This window comes from Meriones unguiculatus, chromosome 19, assembly GCF_030254825.1.
Source record: "Meriones unguiculatus strain TT.TT164.6M chromosome 19, Bangor_MerUng_6.1, whole genome shotgun sequence".
NCBI lineage: Eukaryota > Metazoa > Chordata > Mammalia > Rodentia > Muridae > Meriones > Meriones unguiculatus.
In genome coordinates, this window is record NC_083366.1 from 37,067,900 (window position 1) to 37,082,407 (window position 14,508).

The window sequence follows — 14,508 nt, forward strand, 5'->3', positions numbered from 1 at the left end:
TTCAGTGAGCCTCTATTACAAGGAGATATTCTTTGTTCAACAGTTCAATGAGTGGGACAATCTTGTTCTAGGCCTTGTTTCTCATTTTATTATAAGTAAGCAAAAATTATCCATTGTAAGATGACAAATGTTTCTCTCGCTGAGTTAGATCCTAAAGCAGATGACAGACAGTCACCTTCAGAAAAGTGGACATCTTGGCAGAAATACATATTAAATGGCAGTTTCTTGGAGGAGAATCTTGGAGGGCATATGTATTTTCTAGACCGCTTGATTAACTCCATACAAAACGTATCCCATTATATGTAAACAGTGGCTTTCTCTCTCTTTCAATGGCCCTTTCACAAGAGAATTAAGTAAAGAACACCTGTTAACTAGAGAAACGTTTAATAGCTCCCAGAAGCAATCTTTCTACTCCTAACTACACCTCAACCACTGTCTTGTCTTTGAGTCTAGAATATATTGGACATTGACTGTAAGCCAATCTGACAGTGCTGATGCTCAAAGAAATACCTATTACTTGTCAAAAAAGAAAGCAGAGACAAAGATGTCCTTGTCATCTTTCTAAAAATCACACTTAACAAACAAAAGAAAGAGTGAGGAGGATTTTTATCAACTTGAGGGGAGTAGTCCTAAGACATTAAGTTATGTTTTTCATGGCTCTAACATTTACACAGACAGACCTCACTCTACAATGGATCCTGTTCATGATAGATCACTACTTCTCAACTTCTAGACCAAAGAAGCCTAGCTTTGTATCACAATATTAAATAACAGTTCTCCATTGTAAGATGGAGTTTGAAGATAATGAATTTGATAACTTTCCTGTGATAACACATATCAATATAAGAAAATACATATTTTAGTGTATTCTAATGAGAGACAGTATGAGGCAATCTGATATTGGCATCACTATATAATCCCTACCTGAATACAAGAGCTAAAATTATCATTTATGGTAATATGTTGTATTTTAATATAAATAATTTTGCTTATTAATCATGTGATTTTTATTTTAAAATAATAAACTACTCTTAGTAACGTTCTGAGGAAACGAGAATAATATTTTTCCTTGATATCCATGGTAACTGTAGTTTCAAAACACTCATGTCAAAAATATTATATGCGTACAAGTGCTGAGTAAAATCCATTGGTTCCAATAATTATTCACATATATTCTACTTCCTACGTGTCTGGAAGATTATTAAAATACACAGCAAGATGAAATGACCCTTTTTAATTCAAGGCCAAATGTCTAATTCCCAATCTCACCACTAGTCCTTATAATGGTAACATCCAAAGTGGCCTTTGGGGCTAATGTTACTTCCCATTCCCATATAGCACGCATTTGTGTATCAATTAAATCCAAAGACCAGACAGCTTACAGACTTTGCATTTATTCTGTGAAACCTCATTAATACAGTATTATAAATTACAGAATGTTGCATATCTATATTCTAGATAACACACATAGAAAGAGATAGGCCTTTTATTATAATATTGAAAAATACATAACTGCTTTGCATTAGCATGTCTGAAATCTGGAAACTATAATCCAGTCTATAAAAGTAGGATGCACAGTCTACAATTACAGTCACCATAAGGAAAAAAAAGCCTTCAAGGAAACCTTCAGGTAAAAGTTTATTTTAAACATTTCATTTTGTCTTTACTTTCTTACACATTTTGTAGGTATTAAACATTTAAATGTTTATAGGTATTAGTAATATTCTTGCAAACCTTATGAATTAAAGTGTGGAAAAAACTTAGAAAATGAATAAAAACAGAAAACTAGTAATAAATGAAAGAAATGTTTTTTAAAAAAAAACAGATTGGAAAGAAGAGATAGGAAATTTTAAAGGGAAAAAGTTAGAAACAGTCATGTTTGCACAGTATGTGCTACATTTTTTTTTCTCTTGGGATTAGTTGCTATGCCTTAGTCATTTCACTGAAACCAGAGGCTCAAAGGGCACTTCTTATCCCTCAGATGGAGATGGGATCCATGAAAGAGCATCAACTAATGAAAAGCCTTTAAGATGTAAGGATGTCCCAGGAAGAACTCTCTTCACCACCTGTTTTACTCACACCACTAATGACCTCAGTTTTTATGAAGCCTCAAATTTGGACCTGGCTCAGTTTCCTGCAAAGTTTTAATATCATGAAACTGAAGAAGACAGAAGCATAAATAAGAGGAATAAGCAAAACAAACAAACAAACAAAAAAACAGTTAAGTACAAACCATAAACCTATGAACCTAATTATGAATCATTTTTGAAATAAAAGTTTAATGCAGTTTAATATGCCATATGCCACAGGTTATGAACCACATTGCAAAATGTTACTAAGAATTTGGCAAAAGAGATCCATGTAGTTTAATATTTTAAAGAATGGAGTTATATTACTTCTCAGCCTATTTATTCATTTATTTTCAAATGTTCTCTAAAACTCTCTTAATACATCAAAATCTCATATATTCTAAATTAAGGATTATTCCATAACTTCTTTCTGCCAAAAGTATTGTTTTTTGATTACTTAAAAACATATGACTTTAAGAGTGGTGTACAGCTTAAAGACTTCACTACAACTTCTTGTCTTCAAATGCGGAAACATCCATTAACTGTGGCCCAACCCAAGACATATAAAAATCCTTTCAAAAAAAAGAAGAGAAAAAAAAGTAATTGTCCTGTATTGCAGAACATGTGCCAGAAACATTCTCTAAGTTAGACTTTCACCATTAATTTTGCACCTTAGGAAGGTTACAAAGAATTTTCAGAGGAAAGCATGTGATTGATGATAGTGTGCTGTCAAATCCCCATGTCCTTAAACACAACCTTTAAAAGAACAAGGCCAGAAAAGCTTGTTAGAGCAGAAGTCATGCTGTTTCTTCCAACATTAGGATGATACAGAAAAGTCTCTTGCTCCTCTGCTTTCCTGGTTTCTTCTCAGGGTGTGTGTGTGTTTACCTTTGCCAAGTAGTCAAGTAAACCAAACAGAGTTTGCCTCTTTGGAGATGTTTGATAACCAGGATTAGTCTTCAGCAGGTGACAAACTGTAGCTAACTGTAGCTCAAAGCCTATGGGGAAAACCATATTTCAAACCCAGGAAGTCCCCAGGCCCTAACAAAACCTCAGCACCCAGTAGACATGTTTTCTGGATGGGCCAAGCAGAAAATCATGTATGGTGGAAAATCATGCAGTGATGCAATTCCGTGGAGGTTCACCACAAGTCATCTTTGCATATTCTTCACTAGCAACGTGGATAAAATGAGAAGTGGGTGGAACCCTTGGACACTTTGATTCATTTTCTTTGGCTGGGCCAAGGCAAGATTTTGATCAAGCATGTTGCTTATTGTCATTCCCGACAGGATGAGAAAAATACTGTTATCTTTGCTAATGACATAAAAGACAATTCCATAGGTCGGTAATCTTTTGCTTAACCCAATGGCTTCCTCCAAAGACAAATAGCAGCAAATCATAGCAGCTGATTGCTGTTGTGCTCAAGAAGATTTCATTGTAAAATGCTACTTTGTTTTTACAGTTCTTGGAATGCGCCACTACATACAAGTAATATATCCTGAAGAACTGGTAGGGAATAAAACAAATAAGGATTATGCCTATAAAGAAGAGATTTTTCAGTTGAGCCCAGAACTCCTGGTGAGATAGTAAGGAATGGCGAAACTTTCGCACCATGGACAATGTGATGAAGACCTGGAAACCCAAGAGAATCATCGCAGTGGTTATGACAATGATGACTATCATGTAGTTGACAACTTGTACATAATCACGGGCAAGTTCTTTATGGAACCTAAAGCAGTGCTGTTCGTTGTATTCTTCATTATTGCCATACTGAGAAACCACCAGGGGCACCACAATGATGATCACCAAAAGCCACAAGGCAGTACTAGCAGCAACTGCATGCAGTTTTCTGTAGAATTCTACTTTGTCTTTACGCTTAAAGAAGATGAGGTACCTGATGACCAGTATCACCACATAGAAGAGGAAGGTGAGGTACATGTGTATATGTAACATGGCGCTCACAAATTTGCAGAAGGGTAGTCCGAATGTCCAAGTCCCCTTGATGAGATATGCCAAACGGAAAGGCACAGTCAGTAGGAATACCCCATGAACCACCACCAGGTTAATGACTGCCATGGTGGTCACTGAACGTGAGTTCATTTTTACCAGTAAGAACAGGATGGAGATGACACCTGCCAGTCCTCCAATGAGCACGATTAAGTAAAGCGGGGTTAAATGGTATGCCAGTATAGGATCACAAGAGGAATTCCTGGAGGTATTGTATCCATCCATTCTTCAAACATTGCCCGCAAAAACAAAAACAGCAGCACACCTGGAGAAGCTTCCAGACGTTTGTTCACAACTCCTCCAAGGCACTGACAAGCTGACTCTGTAGTTTATCTGTCTTCACGGCATATACTTTATATGCTTTTGAAATGAAGATAGCACTCTCTGCTTTATTTGCAATCTCTACACCTAAAACAGCAAGCCATTTCATTAGTATGTTCGACATTGATAATAACACAGTACTGCAAACAGAGTTTAAAAAGAGGATCACAGTTCTGAAAGCTCAAGGTCAAGGGTCCAGGCTTGATGATGTCCTTTCTGACAGAGGTGTGGGGAGGTAATAGAACACAGGGACTGTGAATTTGAATGCATCTCTTCTAATATCTCTGTCACTTTCCACAAAGGCATCAGGATTTAGTCATGAGGATTCTACCCCAAGAGACATGCCGAGTGGCTGATGAAGTGATACAGAATATTCTTAACATTGTTCTGTTTCTCTAAGTCCTTCCAAGTAATTTAGCAAATGACTCAAATATATTCATACTTAACTCCTTAACAATGCTGACTAATTTGATCAAAGCTCAGGGAAGTCAAGGCAATAGAACACTTTACAAAACTGCTTTCCTTGTGATAGTTTTAACATCATCCTATATAAAGCCTTGGATAAGTTCTTCCCCTGAAATGTGACATGGCTGCCAATCTCTCCTTGTGTGGCTCCAAATGCTTGCAAATTTCAGAAGACACACTCTCACTCACTTCTTGGGACTCCTGTAAAACCCTCTTTATGAATACTCAGTCCTCTCTAATCCATTCTCCAAATTCTTATTTTTATTATTTATTTTATTATATGTGTATGGGCATTTTGCCGGCATCCATATATGTTCAACACATGAATGCTTGGTGTTCAAAGAAGCCAGAAAAGGATGTCAGATAACTCTGGAGATGGGGTCACAGATGGTTACAGACCACGAGGTGTGCACTGGAAGTCACATCTAATTTCCTATTTAAATCTTTCAGTGGTTTCTCATCCCAAAAGATCAATAACATCCTTAAGTCTAGTATGAAATTCCCAAGAAATTAATTAAAACATATATTTTTTTAAGTCCAGAATGTGCTGTATTACAATGCCCAAACTTCTTGGGAGGGAAAGAAGCTTGGTCTTGCTCAGTGCTCTGATTTGAACAGTTGCATAATAATGAAAACATCTAAGATATTTGTTTACTGACATAAGGAAAACTGGGACTGAGCAAGAACAGTAATTGAATTATTTTCTGGGTGCCTGATATTTGCAACACATTTGCAATTATTCTCTCTCTCTCTCTCTCTCTCTCTCTCTCTCTCTCTCTCTCTCTCAGTTTTTTGAGACAGGGTTTTTCTGTGTAGCCTTGGCTGTCCTGGGCTCACTTTGTAGACCAGGCTGGACTCAAATTCAAAACAATCCACCTCCCTCTACCTTCCTAAGTACTGAAATTAAAGGCATGCACTACCATGCCCGGCTTTGCAACTATTCTTAATGCTTTTCTGAACACCTTTTCAAGCAATGTATTCTTACCAAAATTATAAACCAAATGGTATACACAATGTTGATGAATCTCAGGAACTTTGTATAAATCATAAATTTTCAGTGAGGTAACAGTGCTTCTAAAGGTACAAAAAAGGTTAATGAAGTATAAGAAAAACATCTATCAAGTAGAAATGTGTGTCTAGTAACTAACCAGACACAGAGGGACAGAGAAGACAATTAGAAAAAAAAATCTGTTAAATGTTTTCTAGGAAAATAATAATTTCTAAAAAGTTGAGAAATTCCATAGTAATACAAAATGCTACAAAGTATGTGTGTTATGTAATTTTTTCTAGGAAATTCAAAAGTAATGTTAGAGATAAAACAGATAAGTGTAGCCCAAGTTGTAGGGGGGGAGGTGGTCTTTAAAGTGGCATATAGAACATGGGGGGAATAGATGTCTGATGTCATCATTGAACTATACACTTAAAATGACGAATGCTCATATTTTTTTTTACCTCCATTAGAACATAATAGTAGCCTAACCTGAGAAACCCTTTGCCTTTGTGGGCACAGAACAGTCCAGAAAGCTGTGGCCTGCTTAACTGTATCTCCTTAGAAGCTCTGACAAGTTTGTTGTTATATTGTGCAGTATCATTAATTGCTTTTACTTTTTCTCTGTAAAAGAGCAGTTCTGTTGAGTCGACATTGTCTTGTTTTCATCAGAGTCAAGCATCGATGTGCCACCAAAACATCTGTTCACCATTTCCTTCAGCTAGCATAGTAAGACTGGTTCCTGAAAGAAAAGAGGAAAGTCCGTTATCTGTCACTTGAATCAATCTCTTCATAAACTTCCATGAGCACTGCCTTTCATGTATTGGAAGCATGTGTTCAATGATTTGTATGTGCCAGGACTACATTATTTATTCTCACAGTAGGCTCTCAGCTGCATAACATGTTATTACATGGAACTTTAGGTGATGAAACAGCCTGACGGCCTTCCTGCCTGTCTCCCCGTAAGAAAGAGGGGAGATCATGAACCAAGAGCATGTAGAGTGGTCACCTCTTTCTTGCTTCCTTCACTGTTACAGACTTCCTGAAGCTATAGTTCCTGAATGTGAGTTGCTGATGGAGCCAAGAACTGCCGGTGATGAGTGACAGTATGAAAAAGCATTAGTTCATTTGGTAGCACAGCAGTGGGGCCATCCATTTGCTCTGGGGCAGCTGTGGCAGAATTCCGCTATTCAACACTATAAGTTCCAGATCTCAGATAGCATGATATATTAAACATCCATCATACATTTTATTGAATGTATATGGAGTAAAGCAATAAAAAGTCAAATTAAGAGACAGAGGTTTTTAGGCTGAGTTAAGGAAGGGGTTCCACTTCACGCTATTTACAAATGTCAATCTTTAAACGTACGAGGCAATATACACAGTGTGGTGTGCTCATCAGGTGAAGTGCTCATTGCTGTGAAATGCTCTCTCCATTTCTTTTACTTTTGGAAACAGAGTCTGACTGTCAGGCCCGTGTACTTAGGATTTATTATCGACATGACTCAACTAGAGTCACCTGGGATGAGAGGACATCAGTTGAGGAGTTGCTGACATCAGATTGTCCTGAGGCCATGTGAGTGAGACCATCTTGACTGATGTGGCCCAAGCTACTGTTGACAGCACCATCCCTATACAGGTGTTCTGGGCTGAATGCAAAACCTAGCTGGGCATGGGCCAGCAAGCAGGATTATCCAGTGATATCTGCTTCAAGTTCCTGCCCTGCTTCAGTCACTTCCCTTACATCCCTTAGTGATGGACTATAACTTGTAAAATTAAGTAAGTTCCCTCCTCTCCCAAGTTGCTTTTGATTTGTGTTTTATCATAGCCACAGAAAGCCAAACCATGACAGAGTCTGTACGAGCTTCAGACTCCTAATTCTCAGCTTGAGCTGGCTAACTGGCTAAATACTGAGATTATGAGTATACACCAACATACCTAGATCTGACTTCAGTGTTTGTGATAATATTTTTCTTTTAAAATCTACTTTTTCTGGTGTTCTTGAGCCTATTTTGTTTACAGCTCAACCTCTTGGTTGTAACCCCTTTGAGGGGGTCTCATATCAGATTTTCTGTATATTAGATATTTATATTATGATTCTTAACAGTAGCAAAATTACAATTATAAATTAGCAACAAAATAATTTTATGGTTGAGGTCATGATAACATGAAGAGCTGTGCTAAAGGGTTGCAGCATTAGGATGGTTGACAATCATTGGCTAAATGTTTATACTTTGCACCTGTTTTCATTATCTTTACTTATAGGTTTAAGGACTCATAGATTTAAAATATTTCTTTTTAAACAAAAACAATGTGTTTGCCTTCTCTGTTACAGTTTTACAAATTCAGAGTACTTTGGCTCTATTTACCCTTTCCTTCCTTCTTATTGTTTTTTTTTATGGATTTTAAGTCTATGTATGCTTTATTATCCTAGAATAAACAAACATATAGTTTTTGGAAGTTTTTAGACAAACCATACAAAATGGCATCTGTCAGCAAAGTCAAACTGGTATTTCTAATTTTTAAAATACCAATGGTTTAATGTTCCCATTTAAGTTAAAATAATCAAGCTTGTCTATCTACTACAACTAAACAAAGTTAGATTAGCTGAACAATGTATTCTAATGGAGTGGTTAGCAGATTTTAGCCATCAAAACTAGGTAATAAATGTGGGAAATCACTGATAAGATTAAGATGAACTGCCATCCTTCTTAAAAGAAAGGCATAAATTGGGACAGGTAACTATCCCTAAAGATCTTTGGAAGGGATATATAAAAACCTACCGCTGTAGAAGCTTTCCAATATATACACATATATAAAAAAACATTTAAAAGGAGTCACCAAATAATGAGGGAGACAATACTCAGTTGGACATCTTATATCCCCAAGTAAAACCTCCAGTGATAGGAATGAATTTTTTTCTGTTGTGTTTCTTAAGATTGTGCCATTAAATGAATACAATAAAAAGGAAAAAATCTTGACATGAGAGACCAAAGGATTAAAAAGTACATACTGGGCTAAAAAGTTTAAAACATATCAAGGCCAGTTGACCTTGCTGCTTTTAAGTAGATCCAGCCAACTGCAAGGAAGAGCTGACCTTGCTGCTCATTAGAGATATTGTTGCCAGGAAACCAGCCCAGATGGCCCCCAATTCGTTCCAACTCATACCTTTTTGCCTAAGAAGAGCAAAGGACAGGACTGAAGTCCAAGGTCAGCATTTTCTCCCAACCCTCCCCCCCCCATGCACAAGAGAGAGAGAACAAAGAAAACCGGAACTGGTCATGATTCTGGCAGTTTCCCACTGCAAATAGTTTTGAAATGTAACATCCTCTTTTTCTGTATTAACCAATAGAATCTTTCCAGGCTAGAATCCCCTGCTTTATGCATGCTGGGAGAGCCTGGGGCTTATAAATCACCCACAATCCGGAGCTCAGGCTCTTTGCTGGATACTAATGCCTTGGTGTCTGTGAGAGTCCAGCTTGAGCTGCGAATAAAGATCCTCATGTGTTTTGCAATGGAATTGACTCTCTGGTGGTCTTTGGGGTGGGGGTGGGGTCTCACGAATTGGGCATAACAGACAGACCAGCAGTGGTGTTTGTTTGATGATGTGATCAGCTTACTTTTCACTCCTGGATAGAGTCTAGTCCATGGAGTTCTGTGATTTGGAGGATCTTGGTCTTTCACTGCTCTAGTATGCTGTTTGCTAATGAATCATATAGTTAGAAGCAATTGGAACAGTCTTTATGGATAGCACAGCCTGAAGATCTGCCATGGTGGAGGACTTTAGGTTTCAAGTATCTACACATATTCTTCCTAACTTGTATGTAATAAAATGATAAATTTTGGTCATAAAAATAGACTTTAGGTTCTATGGTGAGGTATTCTGGAAGAAATAACTCAAGTTTAAAAGTTCCTCCTTAAAAGGGGGCATTCTTGTGGCTACCCATAAGCACAGGAAAATAACAAGCCCCACTCTCCTCTGATTTGTTGTATTAGGAGCTAGCTCACCAAAGGCAGTAAAGGGAAAAGCACCCACAGTCAAAATTGTTTATCAATGACAAATGTTACACAAAAATACATCTGGAGCTCAAAAGGAAGGTAAAACAGTAAAGTCAAGAACATTGGTAATGAGAGACAGAAGAGTTTGAAGCTGGGTGAGAAACAACCACAAGGAGCTTATAAGAGGAGGGGTGGAGCACTGGACCCGTGTCAGTCTTCTGGCTGGCTCCCCAGAGAGGAGCCATGTAATTACAGATCACATGTAATTCTCCCTTGCTCTTCTATAGGCCTTTGCTTCTGCTGCAGCTGAGTGGAATAGACTCAGTATAAAGATAGATTTTAACAAGCCTTCATGTTTTAAGAAAAGAGATTCCCAAACTGTTCCACAGACAAGGAGTTAATAGTATTAGGTAACCAAGTACAATTCCAGCTCCATCATGGTAGCTGTGATAGGAGTCACTCCCCTGGTGAAGCTACAGGCTGACCACACAAATGTGAGAAGAAACAGCATAGGAGAGTTTACAGCCAACAAAACACCTGTGTGATTAATGACTAATGCAAAACAAGATAGTCATAGACAGTCAAGGTCACCAGTTAACAAACAGAGGCTCAGATATTGATGAAATGGGAGGCTTCACCCACCCCTAACTGGGTGAAGAAAAGGATGGAGCATGCTCACCTGCCGCACATGCTAAGGCTGTATACATAGGGCATGAGTACTCTTCTCTGGCTCAGTCCACAGCAGCCCAGAATACCAGCCAATCTCCAAAGAAAGTACATTTTGTCTGGTAGAAAGTCTCTAGAGACCCTGAGACAAATCAGCTCAACAACTTTGCCTCTCTTGGGAACCCCTCCTACTCTCAGAATCGTCTCTCCATTTTTCTTATTTTCTCACCTTTTCCTCAGCTTCCCTTAATAGAGCTCACTTCCACTTTGCTTACTCCATGGCTACCTGCATCTTTATCTTTGTTGGTAAGAAACAAGAAATCACTGCTTCAGGTTGAAAATGGGTGACTGTTTCTGGAATCATAAGTGCCTGGGTCATGAAAACCTTGAGTGAGAATTATCTGTTCTTCTCAAAAACTGTATCACTCTAATGCTAGGAACTGGATTTCCTTCTCTGGGCAGAGCCGCTCTGGTGTTAGTTTGGCCTTAGCACTGGCTCTGGCTGCAATCATGTGTAAGAGAATCAAATTCTACACATGTGTTATGCCTTTCTGTAAATGTTTCACCCATAACTTTATATTTATCTACTCAGTTTCTTTATGCATTGCTTGTTATATCCTCATGCTCTTCAAGTTTCCATCTAAGGTAATTTTTCTTCTGTTGGAAAACTCCATTTAGTATTTCCTCTAGTGAAATACCATGGATTCTTAGCTTTTTGTGTGAGTGTACCTGAAAATGTCTTCATTTCATCTTCATTTAAAGATACATTTTCATGGTGTAGCAGCAGAGGGTAATGCTTTCTTCCATCTCTGTAAAGATGCTGTGCCATCTCATTCTGGCTTTCATCACTGGTACTTTGGCCATTGATGCAGCTCCTGATTCTGCTAATGTTGTACATCTTTTTTTCTTAAGCTTTATGTCATGTAGATGCTTTTCTTTATGCTAGACATAGTCTTGTGACTGTGGGTTTTTTTCTGATTATGCTGCCTGAGATTCCTCTTTGTTTTTTAAGTGAACTGATTGATACCCTTGGTTATCTTAGGGAAAGTCTGACCACTGACCCTAGAGACACTGTTTTGTTCCAATTCACTCTTTCCCCTCACAGTTCAATTATACTTAAACTACAGATTTTCATTGTTTCTCTTATCTCTGCTTTCACCTTCTCTTCTTCCATCTGGGTATTTTCCATTTTTCTTGTCCAGTTCTCTTAGAACTAGCTGTGTCTTTATCAATTAAAACAACTGAGCTAACAGTGAGTTACTTTCATTTCTAGACTGTGCTTATTTTCATTTACAAATTTTACTTTGCTTATGTTACTTTCATTTTGTCTTTATATTTTCTTCTAATTCTTAAATATTTTATCCACTTTATTTTAAAAGGCTTGGTACTGGCACATATATTTATATGTGTTTTTTTCTTGTTTTTCTGTTTTATGATCCTAATATTTCTCATATCCAGTAATTTAATACTAACTTCTGGAATTTAGTTTTTCTTACGTGAAGTTTCAAGAATATGTTCTTTTCTTAGAAGTAGGAATTACCTTTAACTCCTAAATAGATTATTTTGAGTCATAGGTTGCTTTGTATAGGAATTTCCTCCAAATGAAAGGGGTAAACATGTGAAAACTTCACGACGATCCTGAAACTTAGAAAATTCAACCGGCTTCCCTCCAAGGTTCTATAGGCAGTAAAGATGAGATGAGAACTCCAACTTGAGTTGCCTGCAAGTCCTGGAGGGCAGCAGCTTCTGTGGGTCATTACCCATGCTGTTGATTTTTCAGTGACAGGGAAACCTTTGAGACATTCACCTTTAGTCCATAACCCCTTACCCATAGTTTTGTAAGTATCTTCCATAAACTAGCTTCACTAGTTTACTAACCTAGAAGCGGCTAGGATTACGTATTTGACCTGTCATTGGTTTCCTATCTATGATGAGTAAAATCTTCCTCTTCTCTCTTCAAGAAAAGGTACATAACAGTTTATTCAGCCCCAGTAAGGATGAATCTACTACTTTACTCCTCATCCATTTTAAGCAATAGTCAAAGGTATTATGCTGGGTACCTTTAGAGAATAACTAGACCGGCAGTTCTCAGCTATGGGTCTCTACCCCTTTGGAGGTTGCATATCAGATATCCTGATATCTATATTATGATTCATAACAGTAATAAATTATATTTGTGAAATAGCAATGAAACAATTCTTTGGTTGGCGACCACTACAACATGCAGAATTTTTTTAAAGTGTCACAGCATTAGGAAGATTGAGAACCACTGCTCTAGACTGACCTCAAATCCTTTCTTACAAAGCCATTTACATCTCTGCCATACTTTACAGAAATTTTCTATTTTAAGATTGTGGTCTCTCCCTCACCTCAAAATCCATCACATTAGGGGAAATTTTGAACTCTTAACCCTGGGTTAGAAAATGTCAATATGAAAAAGAAGTTGCTTGGATTACTTCTTTTTGTTCTTCAGGAGGGTTGCCTACTTTACTCATTCCCTTGGATACACATTCAGGCAAGTGAAATCTGCATTTAATTTAATTTACTTATTTAAGTTCGGTTCTAGGGGTTAAACCAAGGGCCTCGTACATGCTAGGTTAGTATTCGCCACTGGTCTGTATCAGCAGCCCTATGTTTCATATTATTTGGCCTTTTAGATGGTTCTTGGTGAAATCTCTGATCATCTGATAGCCATTTCATCCATGATGATTCTAATGCCAATGCAATCCAGGATGCTTCAGTAGGACAATAAATACTGTTTTGGAACGGTTGAATTTTACCCGAGAGAAAGCTAACTTCCTTCTAAACATGCAAAGATTTGTTTCTTAACTTCATAGATGTTCTATTATGAATGGAATAATTCCATTATGAATGGTAAGTTATGGATGCTGTTATGAATTGTAAATTTGGAAGTGCATTATCTAATGCCTGCATAAGCAAGTATATTCCTTAATGTTCTCAAGTAACCCTCTGTGTCCTAGCTACATTGGCCTTGTTCCAAGTTCTTCAATACCCAAACTGTTTTGTTGTTATTGCTTGAATATTTTTTTCAGCTACCGTTCCCATTTCAACCCCATCATCAAGATATCCACTAATTCTTTAAAAATCAAGTCTGTTCTCGTCGCTTTAGGGAAGCTGCTTTACATACCATGGTAGGTCAGGTTTGCCTAGCCTTTTCTTTCAGGCAGACTTCAATTATGTAGCTAAACAATTAGATACTGCTTTCTGACTTCGACTCACCCAAACCAAAATGTCAAGATGATGAGGCAGTCTACTATTTGTCCTTTTTCCCTCTTGTAGAGGCAGAGTCACCAACACAAAGCATCGCCTTAAATATTAAGTTGAGGATAACTAGCTGTCCATTTAAGAGCACAGGATGCTATTTCATTCCTTGCTTCTGCTACTGTTTTCAAAGTTACTGTGGGAAAATTAATCAACTTCGATGAGATTTATTTTCTCACACAAAACATAATCGCTTTCTACCGCAAATAATTGAGACAAATTACATAATATATGGGAAGATGTAAAATAATACATACCCACTTTAAGAGAGCGAAAAAGCCTAAGAAGTATGGAGTAGAAATGTTTTCCCAGAGTATCCTAAGCATCTTCTACTAGCAGAAGATGTCCTACTACCTTCTGGGTCTCTGAGCAGAACAGAAAAGTGGTCTGAGAATAGCTGAAACGCTCACAGCTGGTGGTACTGAACAGAATCATGCCTTTCCATGACTTTCTTCACCATTGCTCCCAGCCCGTATTCTGTAGACATGCAATGTGTTATGATGACAACAGCTATTGTGAGGACCTAAGGCTTTCTCTGTACTCAGAACTGGACCCCAGACTGTTGCAGTGACTTTCATCCCCAAGTAGCCTGAGGAGGAAGCAACTCTAACTACAGATGGAAACTGTTCTGCTGGAAAAGAACAGCAGGAAATGCCGCATCTCCCTAGACCACCTACACCCGTCCACACGACTACTCATTCTTGCTTAGCC

The 14,508-nt window shown here is 37.8% G+C and overlaps 1 protein-coding gene across 2 annotated transcripts in view; it reads right to left on the reverse strand.

Moving 5' to 3' along the window:
• Positions 1–1,404: 1,404 nt before the first annotated feature.
• LOC110553991 (probable G-protein coupled receptor 141) overlaps positions 1,405–14,508 on the reverse strand; it is a 57,696-nt gene continuing 44,592 nt past the window's right edge. For both annotated transcript variants that reach the window (XM_021646309.2, XM_060372505.1), the window contains 2 exons: positions 6,468–6,592; positions 1,405–4,484 (listed from right to left, as the gene is read on the reverse strand). In XM_021646309.2, the coding sequence (XP_021501984.1) occupies positions 3,384–4,301 (918 nt within the window). In that variant the 5' untranslated portion in view covers positions 4,302–4,484; positions 6,468–6,592 and the 3' untranslated portion in view covers positions 1,405–3,383. The remainder of the gene's footprint in view (positions 4,485–6,467; positions 6,593–14,508) is intronic.